This window comes from Cynara cardunculus (genome assembly GCF_001531365.2).
Source record: "Cynara cardunculus var. scolymus isolate 2C chromosome LG 15, CcrdV1, whole genome shotgun sequence".
NCBI classification, from domain to species: domain Eukaryota; kingdom Viridiplantae; phylum Streptophyta; class Magnoliopsida; order Asterales; family Asteraceae; genus Cynara; species Cynara cardunculus.
Window position 1 is genome coordinate 6,513,093 of NC_037542.1, and position 14,051 is coordinate 6,527,143.

A 14,051-nucleotide genomic window follows, 5' to 3' on the forward strand; every position below is an offset into this window, starting at 1 on the left:
ATGTTATATATGAGAAAGATAAAATGCAAACGAAACCATTTGTACAAACCGTGTAAACCATTTTCTCTACTACTTTTTCCATTTTGAAGATAGTTTTGGGAAAGCTGTTGGAGCAAAATTTAGGCTTAAAATCCCCATTTTCTCTATTTTAAAAAAGCTGTTGGAGATGTTCTAAAACTAATAGGACTTACATAGTTTCAATTTGTCATAGAACCTGTATAATAACAATTTTCAATGGGGGTTGATATCCCCACCCCCCTACATCACTTTTCACCCCCTCTCCCTCACACCAACCCTCATTCTCACCCTCACATACTCACCCCCTACACAATCTCATCCCTCTCACATGCACCCATAGGAGGGGGTGGGGTTAGAAAAACCCTTTTCAATATTTAAGAGGACCATTTAAGGAAAAATATGAACTACAAGGAGTAGATAGCAAAATTTTCGTTTTGTGCCACCTACCTCCAGATTTTGTCACAATCCCAGTTTCCGAATCCCAAGTCAAAAGTTTCAACTCTACCGCTCCACGCTACTGTCAGACTAGCTAATCATAGCTACCGTTTTGATCTCCGGCAACTAAAATGTCTTCCTTCACATTTAAAATGATGGCCGGATCTCTGCCGCCGGTGACGGGATCTAATGCCAAAGGGCCAGCTGCTGCTTCTGTCAAACGACCTACCATTCCTCTTCAGGTTTTCGATTCATAAACCCTAAAGCCCTATGATCTGAATGTTGTCTAAATAGCCTATAAATTAGTATATGTAACTATACACTCCCACATACACCTAAACTTGTTTAGAGTTAAGTCTGTTTAATTATGGGAACTGATTGGTTTTCATTTTCATATTCTTCGTTTAATTAGCTTTTTATTACTCTGTTTTCTTAGTGTTATGTTGCTCTAGATGTTTTCTGTGTATGTGTGTGTTTATTTTTGTGCAGTGGTGTTTGATAGTTAAGATCATGTTGCCAATGGCATTTTAAATTGATCATACTCTCTTTCGCTTGAGTGTCGAACACATTAACATCAAGTTTGATTTAGATTTTTAACTTTTGGCTTTTTATTGTTGTTAATCATAACTTTGTAACAAGTAATCTAGATGTAATAATGTAGATGTTAAACTTTTGACAAAGTGCGTGTTAATTAAGCATTTGAAAAGTATTAACTAAAAATGCAACTGATTCTTTTTCCAATGTTTTTTTTGTTGAAACTAGTTTTTTTTAATTAACATGGATATCCAACCCGCTATGCGAGCCGACTAATCCCAGGACGATTACCTGCTTCGCGGGTAGCCCGAAATCACCACATTTGAACATCCATGACCACAAGGGGATTTTTGTTCCTACTTAGATTTGAACCTGAGACCTCCAGGCACTTTTGACTTTTGGAGCCCAGCTCAAACCAATCAGGCACCACTCTTGTGGTTTGTTAAAACTAATTGATAAGCTAGACGATGATATAAATGATATATCGAAAAATTTATTGGAAAAAATGGTGAAAAGTTTCAAGTACTTATTCAAATGCTCGTTCAAGTAGCTTTTAAAGAAGCTAGATTATGGTTGCCAAATCATGGCCTAAAGCATCTCTAACCATCAACCACAATTTTTTGCACAAAAATGGTGTAATTTTAGGTGCAAACTGAGGATTTATGTCTATCTATCAACTCCATTTTTTATACCAAACATAATATTCTAAGTATATTCCTTTTTACACCAATTTTGTAGAAAATGGTGTTCAATGGTACAAAATATGTTATATACATTGGAGAGGGATAGTGTAAAACATGGGTTTGGACGTTTGGTGTAAGAAATGTGTTCATTGTAAAACATGGGTTTGGACGGTAGGGTCTGATATAAGCACGCATTGTATGTACTCTCCTTCCAGAAGACTAGCTCTACTTTTGATTCTGTAAATTCAACCTTAAAGCCATTCACATTAAAACTTGACAGATTGTTTAAGTTCTTTATCCCAATATGTCTATATTCTAATACTTTATGTATATACTAAATGAGGATATCAATTTTATCCGTAGAATATGGGAACCATCTATGCTACCACCAAATTCATCTTTTCTTCTCTTTTCTGGAAGAGTATGGCTACAAAGAGAGATGATGTGTAACTACCCATATGTTTGTTTTTACATAAAGGAGTGGTGGTTAGTTTGATGGTGAGTTTAATGGGATATATTGCCCTTATCCATATAATTAAAGTAATTCGTGTTAGTTTGAAAGTAAAGAAATAGCTTATTCGACATTCCAATGTCAAATGTGTTTAGGCTAGGGATGTGCTTTTGCTTTACTTGTTCTTTGTGTGTTCTGCGTTGCTTGATTTGTGTGTGTTCTGCCTCACATTACCTTTTTATATGTTTCGTATGCACCTACTCGCTACTTTTTCTATTCTTCTTGTTTCATATTCATCATGTGCTAGTCTTTATTCCTTTTACCTCTTTACTCACACTCGTACGCAAGCCAAGGGTCTTCATGAAACAACTGCTCTACTGGAGTAGGGTCAGGTCTGCCTGTATCTCACCCCCAACCCTACTTTTGAGTGGGACTTACTGGATCGGTTTGGCTGGGTAAATGGTACTAAGTTTTCTTTTCCCTCTTATTTCTGACTGCAATTAGTAGATTAGTATCCAGCTTGATTTTGGTAATTCTTGATCAGGATGGTTTGTCTCTGCGTTTGTTAGTACCATTTTAAGTTGAGGAAATTTAGCATACATATGAAAAGTGGTCGGGTTATTCCCTTTAACATCTTCTTGCTAATAAATTTCCAGTAATTCCTCTTAAAAGGTTTTTTACCAATAGGCTAGTCTCGTATTAAGGCCTATCTTTAACTTTTATTGATAATGCAGGTGAGGGTTAAAGAACTTCAAAAGTTAGAATCATCGGAGAAAACATCTGTGAATGTCTCGAGAAGAGATCTAGCATTGTGTTTAACCGCTGCATCTATTGGTGCTGCCACTCTATCCTTACCTCAGCCTGCTGAAGCCCGCGTTAGTAGAATCGAGATCAAAAAGATGATATTGGAAAAATTCAAGATGCTTAGAGAAAAAGTTGGGTTGTCAAAACCAGAAACAGAAGAAACCGAAAAGCAACCCTCACAAGAAACAGAAGAAACCGAAAACCAGAAACCAGCTCCTCCACCAAAAGCAGAACAAGAAATCCCGGCTCCACCTGTACCATCACTTCCCAAACTTCCTGAAATTCCTGTTCCACCGGTACCATCACTTCCTAAACTACACAACGACCAGATGAAACATGTTGTGGAAGCCCCCACGCTCCCATAGCATTTGTTTCGAAAACAGTGCATGTTATGCGGTTATTGTAGCTTGACTTTGTTTTTCATGTTTAATTTGGTGACTGATCTTAGGGGGAATTTGACAATTATTTGTATCGATAGAGCAACAACAATAAGTGTTTCTCTGCAGGTCTACTTCAAGTTGTTGAGATCCAAGGTGATGATATCATGAATGAGAATTTGCCTTCCTTCTCAAAACATGCATCATTCCAGGTATCAAAGATGTTTCAAAGCTATTCCACATGATGTTGGTCCTCATAGCTTCTAAGTTGATTTTAACCTAACCACAAGGGTGGTGACTTATTGGTTTGAGATTGGCTCCAAAGGTCAAAAAGTATCAGGAGGTCCCAGGTTCAAATTCAAGGAGGAATAAAAATCCCCTTGTGGCCACGGAGGTTCAAATACGGTGACTCCGGGCTATCTGCAAAGCAGGTGGTCATCCACAATGAATGCAAGGGAATTTTGACATCCGCTTGGGTAGAATTAACTCCCAAAAGCTACCTCAAAAAGTAGGGCGCCCAAGGGTAACCTGGACATGTGGGACAAATACGACTTCAATACCTTCCCTCATGCGTAGTTTTGTTGGCCAGGGTCCAAGCAAACAAATGCAATTCATAAGTTGCCAGTAAAAGCCTGCTCTAATACCATGATAAATGGGTTTGGGTATAACTCACTTCCGAAAGCTAGCTCAAAGGAGGAAGGTGTCCAAACAACATTTACGTATGCCAAATCTTGACAACTGTAGTTATGTGGGACATAGTTCAATTATCCCAATCCACAAGAAAACACAGGATAGAGGAGGTAAGTAGGGTTTAAAGGAAAGTGGAGTTTTTACATCCAAACGAAATCGGGTTTTCTAGAGTGACTCATGTATCATACTAGTTGCAACTCTTGTATTGTTTGGTATGCTGACTGGACGAGACTGGACTAGACAAGAGTGATATAGGCGGATGTAAGAATTGTGAAAGATTGTAGGGTTTTAATTTGATATGGATAGTTTAGTAATATATCAGTCTTGTCACATCTCCCTGATATTTATTCCACTTATTTTGTTGAGACAACGTTCTAGTTCCCTATCTCCCAATTTATTGTTGCATCAAATATGAGACAACACGTTTTTGTTGTGTTATGTCCCGAGTGCCAAACGCACACATTCTTCCTTGAGTAGTAGCATTTCAAAAAGAATTTTGAAGCATGTAGTTTCTATGGAACATCCCTGTGGCCACACGAGATTTTTATTTCTCCTTGAATTCGAACCTGCGACCTCCAGACCTTTTTGACCTATGAAGTCCAAGCTCAAACCAATAGGATACCATCCTGTTAAAAAAAAAATCGTTTCTTTTGTCACCACTAAAATCAATAATGGGTTGAAGTTGTTGCCAACAAAAAATAGTCTCATGTTAAAGAAAATTGTCGTTATGAAATTAGACACAATTTAAGCCCTACTTGTTAACCGTAAGTTGCTTATAAGATAGCTTTATCGAAAAAGTCCAATAAGCCAGTTTATCCAGCTGTTTATGGTAATAAAAATGTCAAAATTCAATAAATTCTATCTTAGTTTTTACTTAGTATAGCAATAATTTTTTTCCTCAATTAATGGAACAAATGTAAAATTTGTTTTGTTTCGTAGACGTTTTAACCAATATTCATTAGATTTTATGATTATTGTTAACGTGGATACTAATTTGTCAAGTGATATTGTATGTTAAAACATATTACATGTTAAAATTTGCCAAAGAGTCACACACTAAAGGGCTGTTTGACAGTTGCTGAATTTTTTGGTACAGAATGATTAAAAAGCTTTTATGATATAGTGCAAAATGAAAAATAATTGTTTGGTAATTGTTTACAATGAAATTAGCGTTCTTAATGGTTAAGGGAGATCTATAATACAAAATTATTCAGAGGGTTTTAAAACCATTAAGAGACATACTTTTTTTTGCCAAACAAGATTCATCTTTTAATGATTTAGATGCTGCATCTTAATGAAACTATTAAGAGGTAAAAAAACAACCCCTGAAACAATTGAAATAAAAAAAAATAAACACTATTGCAAAAAATGGAAATGAAGAAATAATAGTTTCGTGTTAAGTAAAAATTTTGTCATAAAAACTAACGTATTATGCATAAGTTGCTTTTAAAACTCAGTAACATATCAAGAATATCATCATTGCCAAAAATCAACGCTTTAAAAAAGCATAATATTATTAAAATAATTAATCATAATTATTAAATGTTATATACTAAAAATATATTTTTTGTTAGGGGGTGTTTGGGATTGCTTATTGGAAACAACTCATGCTTTTCTACAAAAGTGTTTATCAACTTATTATAAGTTGGAATGATTTAACTTCTTTAAAAACTTCTTATTACTGGTTTGACACCGGTATAAGTTGTTTATCCAAACATCCAAAAGTGATTATTATCGGTGTCACATCAGAATGATCTATATGTAAAATATCTCAACTTTTAAAATATTTTTAACGACAATAACTTGTGTATTTTCGTTTATCGAATCACTTTATTGTAATTTTGTAATAATTAATTTGAAATTTTAATTTAAATGTTTTTCATCCAAAGAACATAGTTTTCATTAATGTTCATGATTTGAGTCCCAAACTCTTGATGCTTTGAACTTGGATGACTCCATTTTCTATCTTATCCATTAAGCTTGTAATATCAATCAAATTAGTTTTGTCTTTTAATTGGGATACTTTCTTGTTTGAATTGAATTCAACTTCCATATAAAACTATTGTTTTACAAATACAAATCGGGGGTTGTTTGTTTACCTCTTAATAGTTCCATTAAAAGACAGCATCTGAATCGTTAAGAGGTGAATCTTGTTTGATAAAAGAAAAGTCTGGCTCTTAATGATTCTAAAACTCTCTGAATGATTTTGTATCATGGGCGTCCCTTAACCATTCAGCGCCTTGACTTCCTTGTAAATAATTACCAAACAATTATATTTCATTTTGCACTATATAATAAGATCTTCTTAATCATTCTGATCACTTAATCGTTTTGCTCCAAACCATTCAGTAACTGCCAAACAACCCCTCAATCTACACATTTGGTTTAGAATTTTCAAATCTGTCAATGGATTAATGCATGTCTAAACTAGCCAAATTACTTTGATTCGACATGATTAATCAATTTGGATCAAATCATACACAACCCTCGTCATTGATGCATACCTCTTGATAGCTTGTGGTCGTTTAATTGGTCAACATCGTTTATAAAAGTTAAGGTAGTTTCATCGATAAAAATAATCCAATCTACAGTTCCTTTCTCTTATATTTCAAGGCGTACCCACTCATTTTCTTAATATATTGTTGTGACTAATTATCACGCGAGATGCAAATGAGAGATATTGTTGTCCTTCGTGTTCGTTACCTTGTAGGTCAAGTTTGAAAGACAGAGCATAAACGAATAAAATAAGCACCAGACCTTTTACTTAACACATGTCAGTAAGGTTGTTTAACTATTTGCATACATGAGATCTCAAAGGGTATCTCCACGCATGATCGAAATCCAAATCGTAAATGAACCCTCTACAGAAGAACGATGCAGACACTCGCTCATTTTTTGGAAACAAATATGGGGTTTCATTTGAGCAGATAGGAGGAAGGGTCCCGTTAGAGTGTGGGATGGGGGTTCATCGGACAACGAGGGGGGAGGTGCAAATGAACGGTTAGTCACAACGAGGTCTCATCGGTGGAAGGTGAAGTGTTTCACCGGTTTGGGGCTTCGTCAGCGGAGGAAAAATAAATTATAAGATCTATTGTGGGATGAAAATCTCACAAAAAGGGAATCGCATTTAGGCCACAAAATAAATATTGATAATAGAAAAAGTTAAAAAGGAAAATTAATTAAAATAACTATTTTTATGGTTGGTTTCATCTCTTAGTCACTCTTTACAAAGTTTATTAAAATAGTCTTAGATCTGCAATTTTAAGTTTTTTTTTGCACACTTGGGTGAAGAAGGTAATTTTTTTGCAGACAAGGATAAAAAGTGTAATTTTTTTGTCTTTTAGCTGAGTCCGCAACTGTGAACGTGAGTTTTGTGGACTTATGACTATTTTGGTAAACTTGGAGAAAAAATGGCTAGAAGGTGAAACAAATCCTGAAAAATAATTATTTTAATAAATTTCCCAAATTTTTTTATATTTTTTTATAAGAAAAAGGTATAGAAAGGTGATTTAAAAATCCATATAACTTGGCATATCAACAAATAACACTGATTTGTATGTTATGTTATTCGCTATATCAACATAATAACTTGTTAATATTTAAACATGTCATCTAGATATTTAAATGTTTAAAAGTTTTCGTATCATATCAAAACAAATGTTTTGGAAATACATCTATACTATATTACAAAGCATTTGACATAAATTTTTAAAAACATTTATTTATGCATAAAGTACTGTTTATTGATGCATATTACTTAAAATTCAAGATTACAAGTAGAATGTGCATGAGTACATTTTATTAAAGCTCTATGTTTGAATTCATGTGACTAACTGCAGATAAACATAATCAAATACATGATAAACATCATTTTAAATATAAAAATCTAAAATATAATTAAGATAATCATTGAGTTCTAACAGAATATTTAATTACTATTTAAAAAATTTATTTTATTAAATCATAAATAAATTAATTCGTTTTTAAACTTCAATTAAATTATAACAAAAAACTGAATTAATACACAAAAACGAAAACTTTTAAATAATTAGTTTGATACTAATATTGCTTACTTTTTCAAAATTTTATAACATCTTCAAATTTATATTTCATTCAAAAATAATTTTTTTTCTCAAAACCACATAAAATCACATTTCTAAAAATATGAAACGAAACATTAGAATCAAGATGTACATCGCTGCATTGTACGGATGCTCTTTTAGTTATTCCAAACAAAATTAAAGTATATTATCTTTTCATATAATTTATCTTTTAAAATAACCAAAATGTGTTTTAATATGTCAAATCAAATAAACAAAAAATATGGTTAGCAATAAATAATTTAAACTTATAGAAACGGCGGACGTGTTATGTTTTAATTGGATGATTTTTTTCTAAAACAATAATTCTTTATTATTTTAAAGAATATTTCCATTACTATACAAGTTTAAATATCATATGATTTTATTTGTTCTCATTAGAATGGTTTTACTACGAAGAATATAACACCATTGTTTCTTAAAACACTCTTGTATTTATATTTTGCTAGAAGGATATTCGTGTAATACAGTGAAATATATCTCGATTTTAATGTTTTATTTTATTTTTTGGTCTTTATCGATATTATAATACGAATTTATGTGGTTTTGAGCAAACAATAATGTTTTTTCTTAATAAAATACAAATTTAAAAATATCATAAAAATTTAAAAATATAAAAGTTTTATTTTTTTGTATAATTTCTTTAATTTAATTTTTTTATTATAATTTAATTTATGTTTGATGACGAAGTAATTTATTTTTGATTTAGTAATATAATTTTTTATGAAGACAATAACTAAGTATTTTGTTAGAACTCAATAATTATTTAATTATATTTTATATTTTATATCTAAAAATAAGCATTTCGTTCTATATTTTATTATATTTACCAACAGTTAGTTACACGAATTCAAATATGAAGCTTAATAAATTGTACTTACATACAATTTACTTGTAATCTTGAATTTTAAGTAATATGCATAAATAAACAATATTTAATATATAAAAGATAATTTTTAAGAGTTTTTATTAAATATTTTATAATATAATATAGATATAATAAACAATTTAATTTTATGTCGACAAACAAATAATAAAATTGAAATTCTAATTTTATTTTTTAAAGAAAAGATTGCTGACTTACACGTGTCTAGTGAAGGGGCTGATATGTCTTTTCACATTTCTTATAATGTTTGATTTGTGTCACACACACCTTGGACTATATTCCGCCTTTTACACGCGACCTCTTCAAATCAAAATATCAAATTACAAACATATTTCCAATTATTAAACAATTTTCTTTTATTTTCATCTTTTTACGGAATACTTTGTAATTAAAATTAAAATGTAATTAAAATTAAAATATATAAATTCAAAATATATTTAAAGAGTGTTTAATTAGATGTATTGAACAGTAATTAATGATACTGAAAAATTATCTGGTTTATATAATATAATAAACTCATTTCTCAAGAAAAACCTAAATTTTCGTTCCCTCATTCTCATTTTCACTGCTCTTTCTAAACCAAACATCTCCTTGATCAAAGGTATTATTTTTAAAATAATATAATAAAAAAATGTTATATTTTCTTTAAAATAAAAGAAACGACATACGTTAAATCCTTTATTATTTAAAAAAATATATTTGATTGGTTATCATGGATCAATATAATAGACTGCTACTGTTTTATTCTAAAAAACGTCGTTATCTTTGTACAAGAATTCACAGGCTTTATGACAAACGGGTATTTTAATATCTGAAATACATGATAGAATTTAGATATTCAAATAATCGTAAACGAATACAAACAACAATCAGATATGGACAAAGATGTCTTCAAGTATATATATTAAACGTAAACAGAATATGATAAACAAACGCTGTTTTATATAAATACAAGAATACAATATTTGATTTACTCTGTCACATCATATTATTCGAGTCTTTTTTTATCTTTTGTTATATTCATACAGTATTCAGAGAACTGAATCAGTTTCTCTGACCTTTATCCATCACCAATCATAATTCCATTCATTTTTTCGTAAATACGTACACAATTCTTTTCGTCTTTGAATTTATTTATTTCAAAGATTATGAAACAATAATTGGAGGGCATTGAACATGGGTTCCCTAAAATATGTGACAATAATGTCATGAAACCTAACTTTAAGGTTGGGATGAGCTTATTCACATGCCCTTCTTTCTAAATAATTTTTTAATTTGAATTTAAAATAATTCAATAATAAATAAAATACTCTTGTTTTTTTATTAACCTGAATATCCAACCCGCTATGTGAGCTGGATAATCCCAAGATAACCACTTGCTTTGCAGATTTCCCCGAGTCACCGTATTTGAACCTTCGTAGTCACAATGAGATTTTTATTTTTCCTTGGATTTGAACCTGAGACTTCTTGGTACTTTTTGATCTTTGGAGCCAAACTCAAACCAATCAAACATCACTCTTATGATTAATAATAAAAAAATAAAAAATAAAAAATAAAATACTCTTTTCAACGTGTTCATATTGATATGATATAATAGGTGCCGGCCGGTGCACCACCAATTTGATATCATAATTGCAATTTATTGATAAGGAAAGGAGAAGGAAACCACTCCAATATTTACTTCACTTTGACTTGTAGTATGTACAAAAATATTCAATAGATTCTTATTTATTTAATTTATTGTATAAAAGATAAATAAATACATATGGCATGATAGTGCCAACCAATTGCATGTCCATACAACTTTGATGGGACAAACCCCATTGTTGATTATGAATGCATTACATATTAAACCAAAAAGGGTTTTAACAAATCACAAAAGTGATTTGATTGCTTTGAGGTTAGTCATTATAAGGTTAGAAGTGTCTAGAGATTATGGGTTCAAATCTAAAGAGAATTTTTATAAATTATCTTGTGGTTATAGAGGTTCAAATGCAGTGACTCTGGGCTACCTGCAAAATATAGTCTATTGACATAGCGGGTTGGATATTCAGGTTAATAAAAAATGATTTGAACAAACTTCATATTAAACTATAATAAGTCTAAATAATTAATATAAACATTATTTCTCCTCAGATATTCTTTTTTGGTCTTTTTTACTAGCCCTCGATGTACCCTTGTGTTCCCTTGTGTTCCATATCGAGCTTCTGAGAGCCCGCTTGCTGCCAACATAGGTGGTTGTTGCTACCAACATCTAAACCATCACTTTCTTGCTTCGAGCATGAGTTCCATCATATCCTTTGATTTGTGTGTTTCGTATTTATCAAATTAATATTGTAATGCTCCAAGCTCAAAGCAAAAGATTGACCAAATAGCATGAAAATCCAAACTTAGACTCCTGGTGCAATTTTATAGGTATCCCACATTTGGGGCTCATGAGAAACTGACACATCTTTTCTATGGATGTGAGACGAGTTGTTACAAACTCCTCCATTTACATTCCTAACATGGTGCTCGATGATGTTTGTCAGAACATTAGGATGGTACAAGGATATATTCTCATACCACTTATAAAGCTCAAAAGTAGAAAGATGATCCCATAACATTCAAATCACTCATAAAGCCATCATTGGCTCAAGATAGCTTAGGAGTACCTTAAGAGTTTTTTTTAAAGAAAATTTTCATAGCCTAAATTTATAGTTTGTAACAGACCTACCTCAATCCCCCCCCCCCCCTCGCGCAAAAAAAAAAATAGTAATAAGAAAGTCGTGATCACATAATTTAGAATTCATAAAACATCTCCCCTCCACCCCTGCTCTACTTGGTTGCTTCTCCCCTAATGCTTCTGCATTAGCCGAAGTCACATCTCTTGGCAGTATTAAGTCAATCCTTTTAGGGTTTAGTCAATCTTTTTTAAGGGTTCAGAAAATCATAAATTGAATGTTGTTGCCCTTTTCTAAATGTTTGGATACTTCATACTTGATGCTTCCGTGTTCTATTACATGTTTGGATACTTCATACTTGATATTTGTTTTTTTAATCAACATTGCTTCTAGTCCTTCCTATTGATTTGCTTTGCTTGATTAGTGGATCTGCTTCAAGTTTATTACCTCTACCTATTATGATTTATTCCCTCTGTAGTTTGCTTATTCTTACTTGCTTCTGTCATTGCCTCTGGCCCTCTGCCTTGAAAAGTTCGCACTTTTGGCACCATTCTAAGTAGTGTACAATGCCACAATCCATTATAAAGTTCATATGTTATTTATTGATTTGGTTTTTGCAAGTTTGGATACAGATATTAGGAATCACAATGATGTTGCACGGTTAGATATGTTTCCTCTGATATATCTTGATTTGGTTTTGTGTCACAAGTGTTATTTAATGTTCTTGAAACTTTTAAAAAGACCATATTAATCAAAAATCTTGACCCTAACCTTGAATCAACCCCAAATTCTAAACAATTATTAGCAACTCATAACTTAGTTCTTAAACATATCATAAAGTGTGAGACTAGTTGTCACAAAGAATTAGGTTCTTTAATTTAAAAAAAGAAAAGAAAAAGGATATTGATAAAGAGTGGGGGACCCAAGCATTAGGTCATGCCACATGCCAATGCAAGCAAGGAAATTGGTGGGTGGGTTGTCTTCTAGATTAAGCCAACACACCAACAAATAAAGACCAAGACTTAAGGCTTACTTAACCAAACGACTTTTGGCCTCCTTCACCTCCCATGCACCTCCACCATCACCACCGCCTTCTCCCTTCTCCAATCAAATTAATCATAACCCACTTCAAATTCAAGCAAACCCAGATTTAAATTCCAATTTTTGGTTTTCCGGCGATTCTGAAACGTGATGGCGATTGCGTTCCGAATGATCTTTCTTGTGATCATGGCGGTGGCGATGGTTACGGCTCCGATCGAAGCGATGAATCCTAGAAAGCTCGATGACACAACTCCGGCGAACACCAACCCTGTTGGATCACCGGATGATGATCAAATGAAGTGCGGTAGTTGTCCTTGCGGTAAGACTTGTTACAGCAGTCCACCTCCACCACCGCCATCTCCATCACCACCACCGCCAGCACCCAAGAAGCCGTCGCCAACTCCCGGTCTGAACTGTCCACCACCACCGTCAGGCGGTGGAGGTGGAGGTGGAGGTGGAAAGGCACCGCCAGATTACATTTACATCACTGGTCCACCAGGAGACCTGTATCCGGTTGTCCAATCCGTCTCAGATGGTCGTCGGAGCTTCACGGTGGCGCCGTCGCTTCTGGTGTTGTCTGGATTACTGGGTATGTTAGGTTTTTGGTGAATCAATTACAGAAAAAGGTGGGAATTGATGGGTGGGTGTTAGATTAAGATTCTGTGGAGGGAAAGGACAATCTTTTTGTGATCAAGAACGGTTGTAGCATTTTACTATTTTTTATTTTAATATCCAGTAATTAATCCTTAAATAAATAAAATCTTCTCTTTTTCTTCTTTATATTCTCTCTCCTATTTTCTTTGGAGGTGTTTGGGATTTTCCGTAAAAATAGTTTATTGATTTATTTTGGTATGATATTAGTAATAAACATTTTTGAGTGTTTGAATAAATAACTTATACCGGTGTCAAACTGGTTATAAAGAGTTTTTGAAAAGGTTAAACCCTTCTGACTTATAAATAAATGTTTTTGTAGAAAAAACATAAGTTATTTCAAATGAGCAATCCCAAACACCTCATTTGTCTCGAAAATTGTTCCGTTAAAACAAAATGTTGACTTAAAATATTTATCTATTTTTTTAATTTTTAAAAAAACTATTATAAAAATGGTCATAATTCTTTTTTTTCAATTATTTTTTTGTAATTTAATTGAATTAAAGTTTGGATGAATTTGTAAATAAATCCAAAAGTTAGGCACCCACTGCCGTTCTAACTACGTCTCAATACGTGTCTTATCTCTTTATCCTTGTGATCGTGGTCTCCGTGGTTTTTCCATCACAAATGTAATAATTTATATATTTTTCATATATTTAAATAAATATAACTTAGTTTAGTAAAACATTAATTGAATTTGTTATTTTTTAATTATTTT

At 32.4% G+C, this 14,051-nt stretch overlaps 2 protein-coding genes across 2 annotated transcripts in view; both read left to right on the plus strand.

Annotated features, from left to right (window-relative positions):
* The first annotated feature begins 487 nt into the window (after nucleotides 1-487).
* Nucleotides 488-3,499, plus strand: LOC112528122 (protein PELPK1-like). Its single transcript, XM_025139052.1, has 2 exons — nucleotides 488-695; nucleotides 2,856-3,499. Exons 1-2 carry the CDS (start codon nucleotides 585-587, stop codon nucleotides 3,288-3,290), a joined length of 546 nt encoding a protein of 181 aa, XP_024994820.1. The 5' UTR covers nucleotides 488-584; the 3' UTR covers nucleotides 3,291-3,499.
* A 9,333-nt stretch (nucleotides 3,500-12,832) lies between these two features.
* The window catches only part of LOC112528461 (sulfated surface glycoprotein 185-like), a 9,452-nt gene continuing 8,233 nt past the window's right edge, over nucleotides 12,833-14,051 (plus strand). The window contains exon 1 of the mRNA XM_025139489.1: nucleotides 12,833-13,271. Coding sequence (XP_024995257.1) covers nucleotides 12,833-13,271 — 439 coding nt within the window. The remainder of the gene's footprint in view (nucleotides 13,272-14,051) is intronic.

Bases quoted from the DNA above. Each gene is read 5' to 3' on its own strand.
- LOC112528122 (XM_025139052.1), top strand. From the start codon at position 585: ATGTCTTCCTTCACATTTAAAATGATGGCCGGATCTCTGCCGCCGGTG. The intron at 696-2,855 runs GTTTTCGATTCA...TTGATAATGCAG, and splicing joins GACCTACCATTCCTCTTCAG to GTGAGGGTTAAAGAACTTCA.